This window comes from Lepidochelys kempii, chromosome 4 (genome assembly GCF_965140285.1).
Source record: "Lepidochelys kempii isolate rLepKem1 chromosome 4, rLepKem1.hap1, whole genome shotgun sequence".
Lineage (NCBI taxonomy): Eukaryota > Metazoa > Chordata > Testudines > Cheloniidae > Lepidochelys > Lepidochelys kempii.
In genome coordinates, this window is record NC_136383.1 from 97105925 (window position 1) to 97129819 (window position 23895).

The 23895-nt window shown below is 42.3% G+C and overlaps 1 protein-coding gene across 5 annotated transcripts in view; it reads left to right on the forward strand.

The window, feature by feature from the left end:
* PDS5A (PDS5 cohesin associated factor A) overlaps nt 1-23895 on the forward strand; it is a 164954-nt gene that overhangs the window by 117268 nt on the left and 23791 nt on the right. For all 5 annotated transcript variants that reach the window (XM_073342241.2, XM_073342245.2, XM_073342242.2 and 2 more), the window contains exons 17-25: nt 3377-3492; nt 4244-4349; nt 11617-11777; nt 15037-15160; nt 16638-16796; nt 17329-17397; nt 21010-21146; nt 23231-23354; nt 23610-23814. In XM_073342241.2, the coding sequence (XP_073198342.1) occupies nt 3377-3492; nt 4244-4349; nt 11617-11777; nt 15037-15160; nt 16638-16796; nt 17329-17397; nt 21010-21146; nt 23231-23354; nt 23610-23814 (1201 nt within the window). The remainder of the gene's footprint in view (nt 1-3376; nt 3493-4243; nt 4350-11616; nt 11778-15036; nt 15161-16637; nt 16797-17328; nt 17398-21009; nt 21147-23230; nt 23355-23609; nt 23815-23895) is intronic.

A 23895-nucleotide genomic window follows, 5' to 3' on the forward strand; every position in this document is an offset into this window, starting at 1 on the left:
AGGGTTTGGGTCTGTGTTCACAATGCAAATTGGTGAGGATTTTTATCAAGCCTTCCCCAGGAAAGGGGGTGTAGGGTTTGGGAGGATTTTGTGGGGAAAGATGTTTCCAACCGGGCTCTTTCCCTGTTATATATTTGTTAGACGCTTGGTGGTGGCAGCAATAAAGTCCCAAGGGCAAAAGGTAAAATAGTTTGTACCTTGGGGAAGTTTTAACCTAAGCTGGTAAAAATAAGCTTAGGGAGTTTTCATGCAGGTCCCCACATCTGTACCCTAGAGTTCAGAGTGGGGAAGGAACCTTGAAAGCTTGCATGAATGCTTTGTGCCTCATATCTCTTAGGAATGTATGGTTTTGTGTTATCAGCCCTATGTTTGCCAATTCGGTGAGCAGGGCCTGCCTCTTGCTCATGACATGACTGTGCTTTTATATCAGCAAAGTTTTGATCACTTTCCTTCCAGCCTCAGGCCTCATACCAAGCCTCTGATACAAGGGCTTTTGACTTAAGCTCTCTTCTTACTACAGGGATATGTGGCCGGAGAGTTCATTTTTTCTCTATTGAAGCAAGTTGTCTCGAGGTATTTGTGTGGCTCATTTCATGATGCCATTTATTTCTCTGATGGAGTGTCGTTGTTTGGAGAAGGCAGTTTTGAGTGTGCTAAGATCTGTATCCCAAACTTTCTCCTAAGAGCATATTATGTGATATATGAGTGTGTGGTTGTAGATAACAGATTTCTTGCTGTATTTGGGATGGTTACTGGATCTGCGAAGGAAAGTGTGGTGATCCATGGGCTTCTTGTCTATAGTGGTCTGTAAGGTTCCATTGTTAAAGCTGATTATGATGTGCAGGAAGTTGATGCTGGTGCAAGAGCGTTGGAGAGAGAGTTGGATAGAATTCTTAAATTCACAATCTTGACCCATTGGAGGCCCCTATGCCTAAAATCCTTGATTATATTTTGTTCAGTTCCATTGAAATCCACCTTACATCAATTTCAACATGCCACTCTTCTCCCCACATGCAATCCTGTTAAGTTTTCTCTGACCCCACTATATCCAGATTTTTAAAGAGGTTACTCAGTACTTACCCCACCAGTTAAAGAACCCCCTCCAAAGTGGGATCCTCGTGTCCCTCTACTGGCTCCTCGTCTCTATCACATCAAATGTGAGCTGTTCGTCGTCACTTTTAGTGCCTTTCATGGCCTGTGCTCACCCTATCTATCTTCTCATTCGCTGTCAAGATGTCAACTTCCTCTTCCAGTTGGCCCAAGATGCCAGCCTACATGTCCCACTAATTAAATGTTCAAACAAGCACGTTTGTTTTTTCTCCCATGCTGCCCCTTACACTTTACAGGAATTCTCCATCAGCATCTGCAAAACTAACTCATTATCTTCCTTCAGATTCCTCCTTAAAATTCTTCTTTGCTGTGACGCTTACAAAAAAGTTTACAGCAGTTAGGCTACGGGTATGCTGAGACCACTGCTTGTCATACTGAGCAATACTGTCTCATTGGGTATGTCTACACTGCAATTAAACAGCTGCAGCTGGCCTAGGTCAGCTTGTATGGGTTCTTGGGGCTGTAAAATTGCAGTGTAGACTATTGGGCTCAGGCTGAAGCCTGAGCTCTGGGACACAATGATGGAGGAGGGTCCCTGAGTCCAAACATCTATACCGCAATTTTACAGCCATGCAGCCTGAGCTCCATGAGCCCAAGTCAGCTAATATGGGACAGCTTCTGGTGTTAAATTGCCGTGTGGATATATGCACTGTTTTCTTGTACTTCCATCTGTCTGTGCTCCCTTAACTCTCCAGCCTGGGCTGTCTCTCACAATGCTTTGCTTGTGACAATCAGGAAACCCCTCCAGGCACTGTTATCACTTAGCACAACAGCATGTGGAGTCCCACACCCAGCTAACTTACATGAATGCTCCCGGAGCCACTCATGAATCTCAGAGAAAGGCACCAGTGAATCTCCCAAGCTCCCAGCTTTGCACCTCCAGAATATACCATCTTGCCCTGGACAGAAGCCTGACCAGTGTAAGTTTATTGCCCAGTCTGCCCCTCCCTCAATGTGGAGACGATGCACACTAGCCTTTGTAAACTGAGCTGAGATTTCCAAAGCACTTCAAGCAAAACACACTGTTTTCGGTAAACTAGAAAACAGAGTTATTAACTACAGAAAGATAGATTTTAAGTGATTATAAGTAGTAGGCACAAAAGGTCAGAGATAGTTACCAAGGACAATAAAAGGTAAGCACACTCTCTAAATCTTAAACCTTATTAGATTAGGCAGTATTTGGATCAAGCAGTTTTCCTCATCCCACTGGATATTGCAGGTAGGTTACAGTTCTCAGTACACAGGCTTCCCCTTTGTGCTTGGGACCAGTCTTCTCAGTCCAAGTCTTTGTCTTCCCAGCGTCCCATCTTATGTAGGGGAGGAGAAGGGCAAAAGCATCATGCTACTGTCCCCTATTTTATATCCTCAGTTCATGTGCCTGGAAACATAAGCCCCAACATGTCCTGGTGGGCTTTAGGGAATTAGGGTGTCCAGATAGTAAGTGTGAAAAATCGGGAGGTAATAGGCACCTATATAATAAAAAGCCCTGAATTTTGGACTGCCCCAATAAAATCCATACATCTGGTCACCCTATACGGAGTTGAGCAATGTCCCATTGTGTAAGGCTTGTGAAGCTCTCTTACAGCATTGTAAATCCCTTGCTTACAACTCCCCCTGCTGATTCAGGGTTGTTTAATGCCCTCCTGGGAATGTATCACCTCCTTTGTTGTCGCTGGAGAACTAGCACTGGAAGACTCTCAAACTTACAATATATTTCAGTAACAATCATAAAACATAATCTCCTAATTTCATATACACAAAGGATATACGTATTTTGACACGATGGGTTTCAGAAGATTGTGACTTTTCGTATGATATCTTATCTGGCAGACTTTGCATGAAATATATCATAATTGTATGACAGGGGTGAATATGGGGTTCCAGTGTGTTTCTTTGAGGTACAGAATGCCACAGTAAGTAACTGTTTTTTCTTAAGTAGTTGGATGAAGTGCTTAAGCCATTGGTTATTTGCTTAAAAGATACTGGGTCAGATTTATAAAGGTATTTAGACACCTATGGGTGCAGATAGGAATCTACGTGTCGTTACGAAAGTGCATAGATGCCTAACTCACATCACTCTCATTAAAAGTCTATGGTAGCCACAGCCCATCCCTTTCAGTGATTATATGGACTGTGAAGCTAGTTTGTGAAGAACTGACTTTTGTTCAGCATTATTTCTACAAATGCAAAATGTATAACACTTAAGAAATAATTAAAATTAGTAATGATTTTTGCTTGTAATATAACACTTTTTTTCTTTTTGTAGCGGGAGATAGCCCGGAAGCTTGCAAATCCAAAGCAGCCAACAAATCCTTTCCTGGAGATGGTCAAATTTCTTTTGGAAAGAATTGCCCCAGTGCACATTGACTCAGAAGCCATTAGGTAGGCTGGGAGATCATATTGACCCATTACTGACTTTAAAGTGGATGTTAATACCAGGATTATCTTTCATATTAATTTACATCTGGTACAGAAGTATCTATCTGCATTTTTAAAATATTGTTTATATAGTTGTCTTCATTTCCATCAGTCTAGAAAACTTGACTTAATTTCTGCTATTTTTTTTTAAGGCTTAGTGGTGCAAAGTGTAGAAACATGAATATAAAAGATGGTATTGGTAACTTGACTATTTGGAGGCATTATTTGAGGATAACAGGCATATATAGCTTCCATATAGCTAACACTGGACACAAAATGCTATCTAATAATTGAATCAACTACTTTATCTTTGTGGGTTTGAGGAGGAGAATTTTGGGGTTCCTTTTGTGACTTACCTTATACTGCCAGCTCAGTTTGTCACCAAAATAAAGGCTTTGGGGAAAAGGTGTGTTGGGGGGAGGTGGGCTCATTTACCAAACTACTATATATGTGTTCTAATATTACTTTGATTTAACTGAAATGGCTTTTAAATTAAATATTCCCCTGCAATGTCAGGAATCTATAAGCATAACATCTTTTTACTAGTCCATGAGAACCAGAAAGTGAAAGTATTTTAAAACTGACCAATGTAGTTCATTGCCAAAACTAAATGAAGCTAACGTGAAAATTCTTTGTTATAATAATCTATGGTGTCACTGTTAATGCAGATCATCAAGTTTAATAATATATCTTTATTTTACATTTCTTATTTTAGCGCACTAGTAAAGCTGATGAATAAATCAATAGAGGGGACAGCTGATGATGAAGAGGAAGGTGTAAGTCCTGATACTGCTATTCGTGCAGGACTTGAACTTCTCAAGGTATTCTACAGCAATGTAGATTAGTTTTCTTTCACTGTATGGTAATGGAGTCCCCAAAGAGCTTCAACAAATTACCCACTTGTAAACTGTCAAAAAGTCACCACATCCTGGAATTTGGTTTTATTAAGAAAAAGAGTAATACAAAAACACCATTACCTAATCTCTTTTCTAGATGTGGCCTGTCTGTTTCAGACCTTAGCTTCCTCACCACAGAGGGAAGCTCACATTTACTTCATATTTAAGAAATTATCCAGAGAGCAGAAAAAGCAAAATTTCCCCTCTAAGCATGGCCAGAGGGGAGTAAAGCAGAAGAGAGGAACTGAGTAGAGGAGGCACATTCCGGTTTCCTCCTTGCATTAGGGAGCCAAGCACCCCTAAAGATCTTAAACCTCAAAAAAAATGCCTTTAAAGGGGGGAGGGAAAGGCTTAAGAAAAAGGAATTTTGAATATCAATACTACTTTATAAGCACAAACCTAATTCTACACTCAAAAGGTTGCTGCTGAATTTTCTTGGATGGTGTGTTAGAAGATCTGTAAGTTATACAAATTGGCTCTACATTTAGCATTCATGAGTTATGATGATGTAATGTAGAATTTTGTTCCTCATTAAACTCATATGTTTCATTTTTGAAGGAGTCTTTTGAATTTCAGAGGTTTAGACCTGAAAAACAATTTTGAGAGGAAGGATTTTGCATTGTGTTTAGTAAGATAGCAATATTTACCAACTTTTTCCAACTTCAGCTATTATAAAACATTATGGTGTACAATATTTTGTAATACATTAGTTATTTATATAGCACTAACAGAGTTGTAGGCACTTTGTAAGGCAGGTAAGAACCTGTCTCATACCCTTCACTGAAAAGTTTACTGTATTCATCTGGTTTGGGGGCAGGGGAACAGATATTTTATTTATTCATATTTTGGGTCATTTACAATAAGACTTTACAAGTACATTGTCTTTACACATGTAGGTACATTTCTTAATACAGAATTAACAATATTAACCAACATGCTGTATATTGACAATATATTGTTATATAATTAACTACTATTTAGATTGTACAATGTCTGTTAACATTATCTAACACAAGATGGGGAATGGTAGGTGACAATAACACTGTGACTGAACAGAGAATTTTAGCATGCACCTGTACAGTTATGCTTTTGGTTTATTTCTTAATAACAAAGGTTTTTAGTTGTCAGGTGTTAACATTCATCTGAGAAGGGGACTAAGGAGGGAAAGGTCTTTCGGAAGAAGAAAGTGTTGAGGAAGGACTTGAAGAAGAGTGTGGTAGCATGGCAGACAAACACATATGGGAGCCATCTGGAAGGAATCCCAGGGAGATAGACACTAATGGGGAAATTAGTCATGCAGCTTAAGTGGAATGAGGGGTACATGGTGTATAGCTGAAGTAAGACTAGAGAAATAAGCTGGTGCCAAGGTGTGTAAGGCAAGAACAGAAAGTTTCTTTTCGAATCGTATTCCTTTGGCTGCTCCACCTCAGGACAAGAACCAATGGGCTTATATTGCAGTCAGGGAGGTTTAGGTTGGACATCAGGAAAAACTTCCTAACTCTCAGGGTAGTTAAGCACTGGAACATATTGCCATGTGAGGTTGTGGAATCTGAGGTTGTGGAATCTCTGTCATTGGAGGTATTTAAGAACAGGTCAGACAAGCACATGTCAGGAATGGTCTAGTTATTACTTAGTCCTGCCTTCAGTGCAGAGGACTGGACTAGATGACTATTGAAGTTCCTTCCAATTCTACACTTCTATGCACATGAACCCATGTACTCTTGATCAGAGATTTTTGTCACCCGTGTCCACAGATCTGTGCTTGTGCCCTGGATATTCCTGTGCTCTGGTATGAGGGGGGTGGGGAAAGAGGGTGGCAGACTCACTGCCAGTCCACTTCCTTCTCAGTCAACTGTGGCTAAAGATGGTGCATCACATTATCTGTTAGCTAGCTATCTGTCTTGCTCAATATTTTTTTATTCCTTTGCAATAGGTATCTGAATTCCCTCTTCTTTATTCCCTTCTTCCATTTGGGTGATTTGGGCCTTTGATTTTTCTCTGGCCTCGAGTTATAAGTTACACCCAAGACCCCAAGCTTCCTATCCCCTCCAAATGTAAGATCCAAATGTTTAAACAGGGTTTAAAAGTAGATCTAAAAATTTGAGGGAGGACAGGCTAAAACTCCTGTTGATGTGGAACATTCTCTGAGATCTCTGGGGTCTGAGTCACTCCCTCCTCCCCCGCCCCTGCATCAGATTTGGTTACTCATAGAACCCTTGGGGACTGTCACTGCTGCTGACCCCTTAGAACTTCCCAGACCATCAATAAAGAAGAGATCCCATTCCCTGGAACAGGATAAGAGAAGGGGAAAGACACCCTTTTGGTCTGGATCTCAGGAGACATCACATCCCTACACAGGTTATTGCTAAGGTCCCCATCTCTTTCAGTACAGAGACCCTGGTACCGGCTAGGGAAACTACACCCCGTATCAAGAAGCTGACTGTTAACCTACGGAGGCACCAAAGCCAGCACCAGACCCAGTGCCTCCGAAGCAAAAGGACTTTAAGTTAAACTGAAATAGTCATCAGTACCACCTTCCTCTGCCAGCGGAGATGGGCACATATATCGCATTTCCAGTACAGTCTCCAGTACCACTCAACATACTAACTCCTGAGGGTCAGTGTTCGGAATCCCTGGTACCATCTAGTCGTCCTTGCTATAAGGATCTTCAGATACTTGAAAAACCTGAGTCACCATTTCTCCGGGTTACTGAGAGATACTCCCCACCAGTACAGACTTACCTTCCAGAATTGATATACTGTCTGGTACCAACACTGTCACTGGTTCCTCACAAATCCACTGAGGGTACCAACATATCCTCTGATACCATTTAACCAAGACTTGACCTCCAGTACCCACTCAACCACTGGTACTGCGCTGCTTGCCTCTTGGATGGATATGGGAGTGACACCTCATCTGATTGAGATGTCCATACAAGGCTCCCTTACTTTACTATTCCAGCCTCCTTCCCTTGCAGTGCACTCTGAGGAAGCCCCTGCAGGACACACACCCAGCAAATCTGGCAAGGACAACCCTGTGGTACTGCCCCCTTCCTCTTTCCATCTCAGCGGGTTTATTGGAGCCCATGGACCCCTTGTGGCGACCTGCTATACAGGATTCCATCTCTTAAGAGGATGTGTCAAAAGCAATAGCCACAATCGACCCAGCTTCACAGCGGTAACTTGCAGAGGAACAAGAGCAAGCAGAGGAAGAAGAAACACCACCTTACCGCAAATCCTCCTCCTTGCCAGATGCAGGTGTTATGCTTCCTCCACCATCGTACACTGACAATTTCAAGACCTTACAAAACAGATAGCAGAGACCTTGCAAATTCTGTTAGAGTTGATACAGGAACCCAACATGCCTTGTTGGACATCCTCCATATATCACCTCGGGCAAAATTGCCTTGCCTGTCAATGATGCACTACTGGCCCCAGCCTGTATGGTATCAGCCTGTATCAGTCCTCAACCACTATACTACCTATGTATAAACAGACTGATGAAAAAAATACTTTATTCTGCTTGGAGTATTTTTTCTGCTACCCAACACCTAAATTCCAGTGGTTAAAGCTGTCAATGAGCAAAACAGACAACATTGGTCCCATTCAGTGCCATCAGACATGGAGCTGAAATAGCTAGACCACCTGAGATGCAAGAGGTGCTACTCGGCATCCTTGTAATTTATAGTAACCAATTGCTGTGATGGCAAAATATTATTTTGCAAACAATTTGAAGTTCTCATTTTTTTTCTCATCTGCTACAGGACCGGAGGGAACAGTTTCAAGCTCTCATAAGAGATGGCCGGACAATTGCCAAAGCATCTCTCCAGGCCTCACTTGATGCAGCGTGTACAGCTGCATGTTTCATGGCTGTTGCAGTGGTAATGTGCCAAGCTTTTTGGCTACAGTCTTCTGGCCTCCTGGGGAGGCATAAAACTGTTTGGGACCTCCCTTTTGAGGGACCCAAATTGTTCAGTGTTGCTACAGACTGATACCTTCATTCACTTTAAGATTCCTGGGCGACACTACACTCTTTGCATCTATGCACTTACATCAAAGAGAAAATACAGTAGATCAGTCAGTGCAATGGTCTCACCCAGTCCTCTACCAGCCCATCTGATTGGCTGAACTTCCCCAAAAGAAGCTCAAGTATGCTAAGAAAGGGCCATACTCTACAGTGACTTCCAAGTCACCGCAAGGCAAATGGACCCCTCAGGAGGTGATCCTCCACATCAACATACTAGAGCTGAGAGTGGTTCTTTCTGCTTGTAGAAGGGTTCGGCCAGAGCTCGTCACTCTCCGGGGTGGCAGGGAACCACACCGCCTCGCCTACGTCCTTCTGGTTCTGTCAGGGAACTAATCTGGCCCCTGGGTCTCTCACCACAGCAGTGGTAGAGGCAAAACAAGGGCTATGCACACCCGATTTGCAGGCAGTAGCGAGCTCCATGCTCTGGTCCTTGGCCTGGGACGGAGCAAACCATTAAGCAATAAGCCGAGGCCCTGGGCTAGGGCGGGTGGCAAAGAGTCCATGGCTCATGCCTTCCAGCAGGGGCCAAGCAAGCAAGCAAGTTCGAAAGGCCCAGGCCCTGGGTCAGGGTGGGCTGTACAAAGTCTGTGGCTCAGGCCCTCAGGCAGGAGCTGAGCAAACAGTTAAGTTCAATAAGCCCCAGTCCTGGCTCCAAAGGGCCACGCTGGGTGGCAGTGGGGACTCAGGCCCACCCACTCCACTGTGTCCCAGCCCGGGGCCCTAGCAGCAGCAGAAGGTCTGCTGCTTTGTCAGTGGGGATCCTGGCCTCAACACACTGACAGGGGCTCTGGGTGTGCTGCAGCTAGACTAGGGTTGGCTGCCCCTGGGCTACTTCCTATCTCCCCCTCTAGAGGTACCTGCGGCAGGACGGTGTTCTCCAAGGAATCAAGCACCATGGGCTCCTCAGGGTACCCGGCGAGCGGTAGGCTTGGCAGCTCCTCTGAGTAACTTGCCACGGGCAGGCTTAACAGCTTCTCCAGGGTCTGGTCGGCATCAGGCCTCGGCTGGTCTGGCCAGTCCTCGGGTCGGTCGCTAGTTGCAGGAGTCTCCCAACTGGGAGCTAGGCCACAGGGATCTGGCTTCTCTGGCGGCTGGGGCTCTAGTGAGCTCTGGGGCTTTTGTACTTCCTATCCTGCGCCCTGACCTCTGGGGGGCAGGTGCAGGCTCCACTGGCTCCGCCCACTTTGGCATCCGGAGGGGCTCATCCCTCTCCAGGGCGGCAGGGAACCACACCGCCTCACTACACTGCTTATCAGCACTTTCTACCCCACATCAGAGGCCACCCAATCAGAATAATGCCTGACAGCAGAACAGCAATATATTATATCAATCAACAAGGAGGAGCAAGATCCTAGTCCTTATCTTCAACACTGTAGAACTGGTACATATCACGCCCCATACAGGTCTCGGCGGTTTATTTCAAGGACTTTGGAACACAATGGCAGACTCGCTCAGCAGACATTTCTACCTACAGGAGCTGAACAATGAGGAATTCTGAAGAATATGTCTGCCTTTGGGTAATCTGGAGATAGATTTCATTGCAACACCATACAATACAAAGTGCAAACAATTCTTTTCAAGAGGAAGAGTACGGCTACAACTCAACTGGTAAGGCCCTAGTCTTCCTTTGGCCTCATGTATTGCTACATGCTGATCCCTGGATGTCTTCACTGCCTAAAGTCCTAAACAAATTGAAACGGGAGATATAGGTAGCCATCCTCATAACACTGTAATGGCTGAGATAGGCACTGTTCCCAGAGCTGGTGCCCATGTCTTGATAACCTCCTTTCTGCCTTGCCCTGACAGTGGATATCCTTATTCAGGAGTTGGAGTCCATCACCCACCCTAACCTCTGGGGACTTCACCTCAAGGCCTAGCTACTAGTTGGCTCTCTGGTGTAGAACAAGATTGCTCCACAGAGGCACAAACAGGACAGCTTAATAGTAGGAAATCCTTGACAAGCAAATCTTATGTACAGAGATGGAAACACTTCCAGGCTTGACACAGCCATTGATCTATGCCTCCTCTCAAGTCCTGCCTGTCGCACACATTCTCAATTACTCACTACATTTAAAAACTGCAGGATTATAAATGAGCTCAATCAAGGTTCAACTAGCTGCCCTAACAGCCATTCATCCCTCCATCAAGGGGTTTTCAGACTTGACTCACTCAACCACTGCAAGGTTTATTAAAGGTCTATTCAACCTTTTTCCTCCTGTCAAGGAACCTACTCCACCATGAGATCTTAACTTAGTGCTTAGTGCTCTGGGGAAGCCCCTGTTTGAACCTATGGTAAACTTCCCACCTTCATTTGTGCCTTTGAGGAATTGAAACTAGACAGTGGAGGCTGTGTCCGCCCAGAGTGTAAACAGACTGTAGCCACACTTGCAGGTATCTGAGGTGGAGCCTTGTAAATGGGGTCCCATGATTACTTGGGAGCATATGACCCAATCGGGCCAGGCAAGGCCACATGGACATCCTGGGGCTGCTGTATAAGCCTGTTGATGGCTAAGAAACCGTTATCTGGTAGGTACACCCTTGGTGACACCACATCCAGCCTTTCTCCAATAAATTCTATAGTTAGTGTAAATACCAGGGTGGACTTGTCCTGTTCACTCTGAGCCATTGCCTCCTGTTTCAACAGTCTCTCATACAGGTCCAGAAGTTTTAGTTAGGAAGTGAGGGTGTGTCTTCTCATGACAGAACACTGTGTAAAGTAGGTCAGCCATCAGGGCACCATAAGTCTTTTAGTTGTACATTTTATTTTTATATACGTATATCTCAAACCTGGTCATTCTTTTTCTACCCAATTATCTAAGATTCTGGAGAAATTAAGCTTTTGAGATTTCTCAGAATGAGGGAAAGTGTTGTTTACATAGGTTGAGCTATAAAACAAGTTCTGAATATGATGATAATGTCTTGAATAAATATGTTCAAATATTTAAAAATCCAATTTTTTAGAAAAAGTAATGGATAGGGAGCCCTGAAAAACAAAATGTTAGTGAATGTATTTTAAGATGTGTTACAAGAAGCACCTTATATGAAATGGCATAAACATACTACTGTTATTTTCTCATAAAGAAACATAAGTGGAAATCATTTTGTTTGTTGGTAATCCATTATGCATGTGCAAAAAACATTTTTTGGTTTTGCTATGTATCTACAGGTTTTGTCTTTCACACATCCTACCTCGTTCCACTCTGCAGAGACATATGAGTCTCTCCTGCAGTGCCTCAGGATGGAAGATGATAAGGTAGCTGAGGCAGCTATTCAGATTTTCAGAAACACAGGCCACAAAATAGAAACAGACCTGCCGCAGATAAGATCGTGAGTGTATTTCTTCACATACTGGTAGTGCCTTTAACACTTAAAAGTCTGTCCCCTCCTTTAACCTATTCACCATGTTGCTACTAAAATAATCTTCCTTTCCTGCTGCTGTGAACGTGTATGCCTTTTCCCCACCACCTTGATCCCTTCACTGGTTCCCTGTCTCTTTTCACATTTAAACTCCTTGTCCTCACTTTATTTTTATGTATTTTTTGTAGGTTTAGTATAAATACATTATTAAAAAATCTCCTTAAAATATACACTTAAAAAGCAGGATCTAGTCTACCTCCTATTTTAAAATACCAACAACAACAAAGATATCATAAAGATTTAATTTAATCCCCCAACATTATTTCTACCCAGTGCTTTCCTTCGTGCAGCCTCTCCCATTTTTTTGAGAAATGGTTAAATGGTTTTTTTGAGAAGGTTTTTTTGAGAAAGTTAAAAACTGGCTATTATGGACCAAGTTGGAAACCACTTCCAAAGATATGGGGCTCTAACAAAAACAATGAGGAGTCCGGTGGCACCTTAAAGACTAACGAATTTATTTGAGCATAAGCGTTCATGGGTAAAAAAACCAGTTCTTCAACAAAGAACTCCTGCTGTCTGTCAGTCGTGGGTTCCGTCTCAGGTGCTTCTGCCAACTATAACTGCCTCGAGACATGATGGGAAAGAGAGGCAATTTCTTCTGCAGTTTTCAAGCTGTTTAGGGCTCTGTAAGTCAAAACCAACACCTTAAATCAATCTGGAAATCGGTAGGCAGCCAGTGCAGATCATAATGCACAGATTTCATGTGCTTGTGGAAGGAAACACAGTTTCACAATCTAGCCACCAAATTCTGCAGTGGAGAGAGCAGGGCGGGGCTGAAATAGGGTATGCCAGCAGTTTTGCCAGTGTAAGCTGCATCCACGCTAGGAGTGTTTTGCCAGTATATTATACCAGTATAGCTATACTGACAAAGTGCTCTTAGTATAGACCTGGCCTTAGGATTTGACACTTCCAGAACATGCTGTGCTCCCATTGAGGCAGATAGCTATGACTTGAATTTGAGCAATTTTATCAGACATGAAGAAATTCCCTCAACTGGAGATACTTGATTCATGAACTGAGCAAAAATTTCCTCAGATTAACCAAGCAAACTAAACAAGATTTTGCAGATATGATGGTAGAAGCAAAGAAAAAGCAAAGAACCATTTCTTTGCCTCTCTCGCAATCACGAGATAGGAGTTACAATTTGTCAGATTTGAGTCTAGATTTGCACCACCGACATTGTGGCCATCTTCTCTTTTGCTTCGGTTGTTGCAGGCCCTCTATAACTAAAGGTGACCTGGGAGGCAGAAACTGTGGAAGAGAGTCCCAGAGGGCACTTCATTGATGATTGAGGAACAGAGTATTACAATAGTTCACCAGTCCATCAATAGTAGTCTGTCTGAGGAAAGGAGTTCTCCCTCAGACCCTTTTGGAACTCCTCAGGTCCCTCTAGTTTCTGAGAGAAGACTATCAAAACAGCTCCCCAGCCCAGACAAGGGAGGTGAGCCCCAACTCGATATCAAATGAGCCAATGGTCAGTCTGTGACATGGGGATAATGTCGAGAATCTCCACCTCCACTGGAATCCCAAACACCAAACTAAGTTATGTGCCTAACTACGATTTGTGCCCATAACCATCTGGGATAGCTCCTTGGTGACCATGAAATCCTGGGTTTTTCAGATTACTCATTGTCTATGTGGATGTTAAAGTTACCAAGCACTATTGGCCTTGACCACTCCAGTGCCACCATAGTGAGGAACCTCAGTAGATCCCAAAAGGACTTCATTGTACAATGGAGTGATTGATACGCAAGGGTCAGTTCCAACTTAACTGTATCTCTGGACTCACATATAAGGTGGAGCTAATTTACCCCCTCCCAAGTCCCTTACTCTCATCAGAGAGGGTAGAATCCTATTTCTCATGTGGCTACAGAAAAAGGCAAAGGACTCTTTACTCTCCTCCACAGCACTGTCACTCTTGCCACATACCAGACACACACAATACGCACACATTTTCAATCCACCTCATCAGCAAATAGCATGCGCCTGACCCAGAGTCTCTTCTGAGCTGGGCGGGGTCCCTAGGGTTTCTCCTAGAGCTCCTGCTTGTGAAGATTGGGTTGGGGCCACAATGGCAAGTCATTTTCAAAGCACTGCATGACCCTTTTCTGGATTCAGCCTTACTTCTTGTATTGTGCTTTATGCCCTGCCCACTCTTCCCACCTTGATGTTCTCTTTGTTTCCTTCTCCTACTCATTTTTGTGCCCTGTTTCATGCTGCTCTTTATGTGGAATGACCTCCCTTTTACAGCGCATGTTGTTCTCAGTCTCAGCCTTAAAATCTTTACTCAGAGGCCTCTACTTTTATATAGCTGTACACAATCACCCTCTGATCAACATGTATTTCAAAACTTCATTTGTTGCAGTACTAGTCTGTCCCTTTTTTCATCTATTCACTGTTGTTTCCAAAGGTTATATGATTTCTATTGTAATTTTTTTGTGGCAGAGATAGCGTCTCTGTTTTCTGTAAAGCACAATACGAAGTTATGACAATATATCAATATTTAAATAACATGATTTTTCTAAGACCACTGATAATTTCAGTAGCATCACAAAAGAGTGCAGCCATTTGATACATCCTTCTTGGAAATCTGGTGTAATCCCCATTTATATTGGCAAGCTCACAATTATTTTGAATCCCGCACTATCTTGTTTCCTTATTCACTTAATTAAACCTACCATGGAAGACTTAGCTAGTTAAGAGGGAGTCATTCAGACAGACTTCTGTAAATCACCAGCTTGGAATACTCTGCTCACATTGTTAACATACTTTAGCATTTTTCCAGTTTTCCTACTTTAAGGAAAAAAACAAATCTGAGACTTCATTGTTCCAACTTTGTGAACACTGCTTCAATCTGTTCTTGCTACCTCTGCTTCTGTAAACGTGAATGGCAAATAATCTATTTACTGGTGAAGCATATTGTGCTTTACAATAGACTTTCTTTTCTTAACATACGATTCAATTTCTTGATGAGGGTCAGTTGCTTACTTGCATTTGTCTCATTATTATCCTTCCTGAACAGCTTTCAAAGACAGCTTGAAGCTGAAGATTTTCATTCTGTGATCAGGGACCTGCACTGGTGAAGAGTTCAACCAGCAGATATTACTGGAATTAATTTTTTGTTCATTATAAATATTTTATTTTGAAATATTATGTTTAATTTTTGCAGGACATTAATTCCTATTTTGCATCAGAAAGCAAAGAGAGGTACTCCTCACCAAGCAAAACAGGCTGTCCATTGTATACATGCCATATTCTCAAATAAAGAAGTGCAACTTGCACAGATCTTTGAGGTATGTTTGCCAAATTTGGTATAATTCGTTTATTGAATTTTGTTCAAATAATTTGGATCTCTTTCACTTTTAAAGTTGCAATTAAGAAAACTAACTTCATCTTCATTACCGTAGAATCCATGCATAATTCAGGAGCTGGTAGACTGAATTGAACCCTTAGTGCCTGAACTCTGTGCTTAAGCTATGTTTCCAGTAAAACTTAGGAAAGAGTGCAAATACATGCTCTTCCCCTACCCCCAGTGACACTGTCTGGACACTGAGTAACACTTCTAGCATACACAGAGAAAATATCCCTTCTCAGTGTTCTGGCAACTATTATGATGAAAGGGAAATACACATCACTTATGCTTTGATAGAAGGCTCTGTTCACAGTTGTTTTCTAGCTTTGCCTTCTAGTGCTCTCCACCTAATTGTGGTTAGGCTAGTTACTTCTGTTCATGGTGTAACTGGGTTCATTTTAAAATATTAAATTTCCATGTAGCTGTGTTATCTGATTTTTTGGTCTTTAGCCACTGCACAAGGCCACCCATCCTAAAAATAGCTAATATGTTCAATATCTGAGAAATTCTTCTCCTGAATAGGTTAGAATAGAATGGAACCATTTTAGGTCTTCTGTAGTCCAGCATGCTAACAAGGTGTATTCTATATGAACTTTAACATCTAAACAAGTGGACTAATTTACAGAAGTGCTGAGCTCCTATTTATTACTTTGAAATCTTAGCTCCTCTAGAAAATGAAGCTACTTAATTAGACACACAACTTCTGGTACCAATATTTGAAAATTTGGGCCTAAAAGAATGATACTGAGACATTTCACTTGGGATGCTATGAAAAATTCTGTGACTGATCTGATATTCCTAGTAATGCACAAAACTTCCATCGGGTTGCAAGAAATGCAGAATCAGTTCAGGTCTATACAGGGACACTCAGTAAAGTTAACCTGAATTAGCTAATGGCTATTTAAGCTGCGTTAAACCCATGTGGACACTCTCATTCAGAATTGAAATGTGCTTAATTTGGTTTAACTTAACTCACCAAAGATAAATTGAAATGAGGACATTTTAATTCTGAATGAGTGTGTCCACATGGATTTACAGTGGTTTAACTACTGCACATTCAGTTCACATCTAGAGTTAATTCAGATTAATTTTCCTGAGTGCCCCTGTGTATACAAGCCCTCAGGTCCCTAGTTAGTAAAAAAAATAAAAAATAAAAAGGCTAATCTTTTATCACTGGTATAATTTCACACACTTTAATTCTGTAATTAATATAGCTATTTTCACCAACCTGTAAATTACAGTGTGAAATGTTTCATAGACAAAAGGTTTTCTTAGTTTCATGAAATGATGTCATTTGGGAGGCAAGTGCAGTTAATCAGCAGTCCAATAATGAAATAAGTTAGTTCATTAGGCTGTTCAGGCATGCACACTCAACAATGTATATAATTCATTTTAAATGGAAATTTTTCTTCCCCCAGCCTCTTAGTAGAAGTTTGAATGCTGATGTTCCAGAGCAACTTATAACTCCATTAGTTTCTTTGGGCCATATTTCTATGTTAGCTCCAGACCAGTTTGCTTCTCCAATGAAATCTGTGGTTGCAAATTTCATCGTGAAAGATCTCCTCATGAATGATAGGGTAAGATTTAAGTCCTTCCTTTTCTTTGCTTATGATTGAATCTCTGTAAGCTATACAGCTGTTAAGTTTGTGTGATTAGGCCAGTGAACCCTTAGTGTTCACTAAGAATATGTCTACACTGCAAAAAAAAATAAATAAATAACCTGCCACACCAAGTCTCGGAGTCACGGGGGCTGTGGGTCTAAAAATAGTAATGTAGACATTTCCACTCAGGCTGGAGCCTGGACTCTGAAACCCAGCAAGGGAGGAGGATCTTGGAGCCTGGGCTCCAGCCTGGACAGGAACGTCCACACTGCTTTTTTTAGCCCTGCAGTTCAAGCCTCATGAGCCCAAGTCAGTGGACTTGGGCTCTTTCATTTGGTGCTCTGAGTTTTTCTTTGCAGTATAGTCATACCCTAAATGTTTAATATGTTGATATCATATGTAAAAGATTATACATATGGGAGTTAATCTAATCTTTAAAATCTTTGTTTTAATTTTTTACATGTTTTTGTTTGTGAATCCATCTTTAAATTTGTATAAATATCTGTAGTCAACAGGTGAGAAAAATGGGAAATTGTGGTCCCCAGATGAAGAGGTTTCCCCAGAAGTTCTAGCAAAGGTGAATTTTTTTTTTGTATTAAGATGTGCACAATATTTGAAATAAGAGTTTAGTTACTTGATAGCATATCACTGACATCTCTAAACGCTACCAATAGAGAATATTAAAGGAAATATTAGCAATTAATTTTGGTTACATTTGTCTTTTAGAATAACCTAAAAACTTATTAAATAGCTTAATTTCTGCTAAACTAACATTTGAGAGAGACAAGGTGGGGGAGGTCATATCTTTTATTGGACCAACTTTTGTTGGTCAGAGAGAGACAAGCTTTCAAGCTTCACAGAGCTCTTCTTCAGGTTTGGGAAAGGTACCATGATTGTCACAGCTAAATGTAAGGTCAAACAGATAATTTAGCATAAGTAGTTAGTACATATTCTAAGGCAGGGATAGTCAATAGATAGACCGTGGTCCAAATCCGGACTGCCAGACTTTTTTCATTGGACCTGGGGGGCAGAGGCAGTGCGTGGTCACTTCCCCTCTCCTCCCCCCCCCCCCCCCCCCATTTCTCCAGATGCCTCTGGAGGGTATGCCCAGAAGCGAGGAGGCAGCACCTGCTCCTGGCAGCAGTGCTCTCCAGCAGCAGGGAAGGCGAAACAGCCTCATGTTGGGAGGAGGAGGAAGAGCTTAGACAACCCTGCTGCTTCTTCCCTCCCTGCGCTGCAGGGACACATGGAGAGTGCTACTGCCAGGGGGAATGCTGCTTCCTCACAGTCCCTGGAGCCTCCCACCCAGGCCTAGTGGTCCTCGGAGCCTTCTCCAGCCCCTCGATCCACCCACTTCCCCGCTCTAACCGGCCTCTTTCCCTACCCAGTCCACCTCCAGTCACCCATTGCTGCCACATCCCGGCTTCCCCCCATCTCCCCAGGGCTGTTATTTGGAGTCTCCTTGGTCCGTCCTGCTACCTGGAGCCTCCTTCCTGCCACGCTGCTATCCCAGCCCCCAAAGGGGCATTGCACCACTAGCTGGATCATAGTCCAAGAGCTTCACTCATGATCTTAAGTGTCTTTATTATTACAAGAATCTGTAACTCACTAACCCCCGTTTTTGTCCTGTGACTGCAGGGGTGTTAATGGGCCACTTCACCTTGAATAGTCCCTTAAAACAGGAGTTTTCAACCTTCTTCTATGAGCCCTCCCAACACGGTATAAAAACTCCAGGCCCCAGGGTGCGGGGAAGAGACGCTCTGGGCTCCTGACTTCAGTCACCAGGTGCAAGGGCCTCAAGACTTTAGCCCGATGGGGTGCAGGTCTTCAGCCCTGCGGGGGGCCCTTGGGGCTCTGAACTTTAGCCATCAGGTGGGGCTTGGGGCTTCAGCTGCTGGGTGGTGAGGCGGGTGCTTGGTGATCCAGCTTCAGCCACGGGGGCGGGATGAGGGGGGTGCTTGGTGATCCAGCTTCAGCCGGGGGGGCTTGGTGCTCCAGGCTTCAGCCCTTCAGGGTGCACCAGGGCTCAACACTTTAGCCCTAGGGGTAATGCTGGGGCTTGGGGTTCACCGTGACTCTACTCCTGGTTTCAACCCCTCAGGGAGCGCCATGGCTCGGGGCTCCAGGCTTTAGCTCCGCAGGGAGCACCGGTGCTCTGGGCTTCAGCCCCACTGCTCTGGTTTCAGCCTCGCAGGGGGTGCCGGGACTCAGGGCATTAGCCCTGGGGGGAGCCCTGGGGTTCTGGGCTCTCTACGGCTCTGCTCCTAATTTCAGCCCTGAGGGGGCACCAGTGCTTGGGGTGCTGGCTTCAGCCCCACAGGGAGCACTGGGACTTGGGGCTCTGGACTTCAGCCTTGCAGAGAGCGCTGGGACTTGTGGCTACAGGCTTCAGCCCCTCAGGATGAGCGGGGGCTTGGTTATCTGGGCTTCGACCAGCAGGGAGCACTGAGGCTCTGGCTTCAGCTCCGCAGGGGGTGCTGGGACTCAGGGCTTTAGCTCTGTGGGGAACACTGGGGATTGGGGCTCCCCACGGCTCCACTCCCAGTTTAAGCCCCTTGGGGGCACCGGGGCTCAGGGCACCAAGCTTCAGCTGTGGGGCCCTGTGGCCCCCTGAAACTGGCTCATGGACCCCTGGTTAAGAACTGCTGCCTTGGAATATGTGGTAGCTACTTCAGCTAAACTATCTGTTTTATCTTGTATTTAACTATGACACTCTGAGTACTGTTCTCAGTCCAGAAGAAGAGCTCTGTGTAGCTGGAAGCTTGTCTCTCTCACCAACAGAAGTTGGTCCGATAAAAAGAGATTTCCTCACCCACCTTGTCACTCTAATATCCTGGGACCGACATGGCTAGAAAAACTTTGTAACTGCTTATAGTATTGTAGTTTGTGGCCATACAAATACACACTGTTGCAAAGTCAATGGAAATTGTGCAGTTAGGTGTCCTGTCCTATCTTCTGGGTATTCAGTATTCTGAATGTTAAGCTTTACTTTGTTTAATGCAGAGATTCAAATTACTAGTTCTTCTGGCTATAAAGGTATCCTGTAAACTATAGACAGACCAAGCTGAAATAACAACAGAGAGTGATGAACTCCTTTCACCCATCTTTACAGGATATTTAGTGTGAACCCTAATTATGACTAAGGTTAAGATTCTGTCAAGGGTATTTTTAATAAAAGTCAGGGACATGTTGTGGGTAATAAAAAATGCACGGAAGCCCACGACCAGTCCCTGACATTTACTAAAAATACCCAGGAGGGAGGAGAGAGACTAACAGTCGTAGTGCTGCCAGGAGCTGACCTCTGGCAGCTGCTCCTGTGGCAGGGGCTGACTGCTGCTGCTCCAACCCAGGCCGCTGTTTCAACCCTGGGATTGACCACTGCTCCGGTGGCCCTGGGCCTGACAGCTGCTCCAGCTCTGTCATTGTGGAAGAAGTCCCAGAAGGTCATATAATGTGTGACTTCCGTGACAGAATCATAGTTTTAATTATGACCACTTCAGAGGTGAATGTCTGGTTAATGGATAGCAATTTTTTTATTGGTAGACTTTTTTATGAGGTATAGGAAGTCCCCTACATCTAACCCCACCTCTGTGTCTATGATATTTTCCGTTTTCATGCAGTAAAATATAATCTGTATTCCTCTGATTTCTTCTACTCTTTGATAGGATTGTCTTCTTTTTGCTGTTATTATCAAATGTTCAGTAGAATCATCCAGAAACCATTTTGCACCTCTTCATTTGTTTCCACTCAATTTCTGTATCAAGTTCAACCTTTTAATCTTCACCTCCAAGGCTCTGGATATTTCTCCCGATATCTACAGAACATCTCTCCTTTCTTACTATTCCGCTTCAAAGTCTCTTTGCTTTATCCCAATCCCCTGTCTACTCCCTCTGTATCCTTCTCTCAGCTCATTTTTTCTTTCATGCTGCTTCCCCATCCCAATATGCCATGCGTTTATCCATTCTTTGCTGAAATACCTGCTTCTAAAACCCTTTTTCAAGCAAGGAACCGCATCCACTTTTCCAGATGAATAAAAAGTTTGCTACTTAATTCTTTTCCATTTTAAAGTCTGCATTTTATTGAGCAGTAGCCTACACAGATTATATTGATTACAGTAGATTTTGGTGTTTTACTTACCTTAGTTGCTATTAAAATGATCTATTTGTTTTTATGTGTTCATCTTTAATAGGTGCAAGCAATTAAACTTTTGGTACGCTGGCTCTTGGGTATGAAAAACAACCAGTCTAAATCTGCAAATTCAACACTCCGGTTATTATCAGCTATGTTGGTCAGTGAAGGAGACTTAACAGAACAGAAGAGAATCAGGTCAAATTACGTTCTTTTCTTTTTCAGACTCTTCCATCTGTTTTGTTGTAGAATTTCAGTGAATATTATGAATTTAGGGTTTTTTCAATAGCCGAGGAAGGATTTTTTGCAGAATTTTACAACCTGTGCAGAGAACAGGATAATGAGGCAATGTAAAACAGCTGGTCAGGGAGTATAATTATAGTTGCTGAATGGCGCATATATATAAAAAGTATGTGTCTATTGCTACCCCCAATCTAAATTTAATAGCAATCTAATCCAAACCCTGTAGACATCTTGATGCTTATTAGAAAAAAGAGTAAAAGACCTCTGGGAACATCTTTCCATTATTAGGATAGACTGATCAGATTTAATATGTTTAAGATCCTGGCAGCTTCTGTTGAAGCTCCCAAGGATGGGATCACTTCACACCTCCAAACAAATAGACCATAAATGGGGAAACAGAGGAAAGGGAAGGAAATTACTGGAACAAAAATATTACAGATTCCACTCTTCCAGAATATTTTTTTAATTTTGTTTTTTTGTAATAACTAAGCTCTCATTTTGTTTTTTAAAAAATTAGCCCTTTTGATTGTGAAGAAACATTGATTGAAGAATACTGTGCACTTCTATAAAGGCTTTCTTCCAAAGATCTCAAAGACCTTACAAATATTAATTAATCCTCACAACATCCTTGTGAGATAGGATTCCCATTTTATAGATGTGTTGTCTGGTGCCTTGTTTACTCAGCTAGTCATTAGCAGAGATAGGAAATGGTGTTGGTGCATGGGTTCTATCTTAATTATGATGCATTACTTCTCCATTAAGCCAGCCTTGCAGAAATATATATTCAGACAGACAACAACAACAAAATGCTCCCTCAGTTAACTTCAAAGCCTAAATATACATTTCTGTGTACATGGTAATTCTGAGGGGCTTTCTGATACCATGATTATTGGCCCTATATAAACGTCTAGATGGTATAAAACCATTTAAATTCATAAATTTGGAAATCTAAGTAACAAACTACAAATGTGGTACCTTTCCTCCAGCCTTGAGGATAGCCATATGTGTACTTTTTACTGTTGCTAGAGGTTTCTGTTACAGAAGGTCCCATCTTGCCATATGGTCCACATTAACAGATCCCCATTGACTTCAGTAGATTGGAATCCACCTTCATGATTTTTTGCAAGATCAGGACCTAAGTCATTGTCAGGAGCTTGTAAAGTCATAGGTTTGCCATGGATCATTGCAGTCCCTAGTCTTTTACAGAACTGAAGTGGAAACCAAAGACTTACAATTTGAGCATTTGGAATACTGTATGCTTAGACATTTATAACTTTTTAATGTAGAATTTAATGTTAGATGAAAAAAAGTTGAATGTTATAGAAAACCTTTATCTGATAATTTGGTTCTGGGATTCTGAGCCACCAGTCCAGACTAACCTCTTTGTTTTTTACTGAGCTCATCAATCAGTCTGCCACTGACCAGATAATTTTGTTGGGAACTCCTTCCCTTTTATGGTAGTACAAGTCTCCACTTTCTGTTGAGAGCTTCCTCCTTATTCAAGGGAAGAAAAAAATTGAAGTGGAAGTTGCCAGCAGGTGTGAGCAAGAACTGTTAAACTTTATAATTGACTAATATTGTTCTAGGATGAAAAGAGGAATATTTTACTTACGAGTATATAATCTTCTGGCAAGTTACAGAAACAAGTAACTAAAAAAATAAACCCTGGAAAATATCAACAATAAATTTGAAATACTAGATATTACACGGTGGAAGAAAAAATTTAAAAATGAAACCTGTAGTGTCAGCCTTTTGGAGTCAGTACAGCAGACGATGCCATGAAAACCAAAGAAACTTAAACTAATTGATTCTTTGAACTTCTTATCAAGTTGAAATAATATTTTAAGGAGAAAAGAGTCATCTTCATATGATTTCTTCCTAGCAAGGTTAGTTTAGATTAAGAGCCTAAAACCATATTGCTGACAGCTGGTTTACAAAGGTTCTTATTCACAATTTTTAATTGAGTGGTCTTGTAAAAGAAGGAAAAAATTATACACAAAAAATTTGAGTACAATGATTTTTCTTGTATGTTTTTTTAGTAAATCAGATATGTCTCGTCTCCGACTGGCTGCTGGTAGTGCCATAATGAAGCTTGCTCAGGAACCTTGTTACCATGAAATAATTACCCCAGAGCAGTTCCAGCTCTGTGCACTTGTCATTAATGTAAGTAACTGCTCTTGAATTATGAAGTGACTGTTAACAAGACTATATTGCAGTCCTTACCACAGAGCTCTTGTTGATGCTACCCTTTCTGTAGTGCAGCTTTAAAAAAAAAAGTTCTGAACACTTCAAATATCACATTATGTCTATTCATCTTTTTAAAGTATGTCCCCTTACTACCCAGTTTGAGAGTTTTCTGTTATGTTTAAGGGACTAAGATTTTTATAGTGGCACTGTTTTGTGTTTTTGCTACTACAGGATGAGTGTTATCAAGTGAGGCAGATATTTGCTCAGAAGCTGCACAAGGCACTTGTGAAGTTACTGCTCCCATTGGAATACATGGCAATCTTTGCCTTGTGTGCCAAAGACCCTGTGAAAGAGAGAAGAGCCCATGCCAGACAGTGTTTGCTCAAAAATATCAGTATACGAAGAGAGTATATTAAGCAGAACCCTATGGCTAATGGTGAGTACTGTTGTAAAATGTATTCAAAGTATAAACTTTGAAGACCAAACTTAATGAGAAGCTTTTAAAGAATTAAGTAAA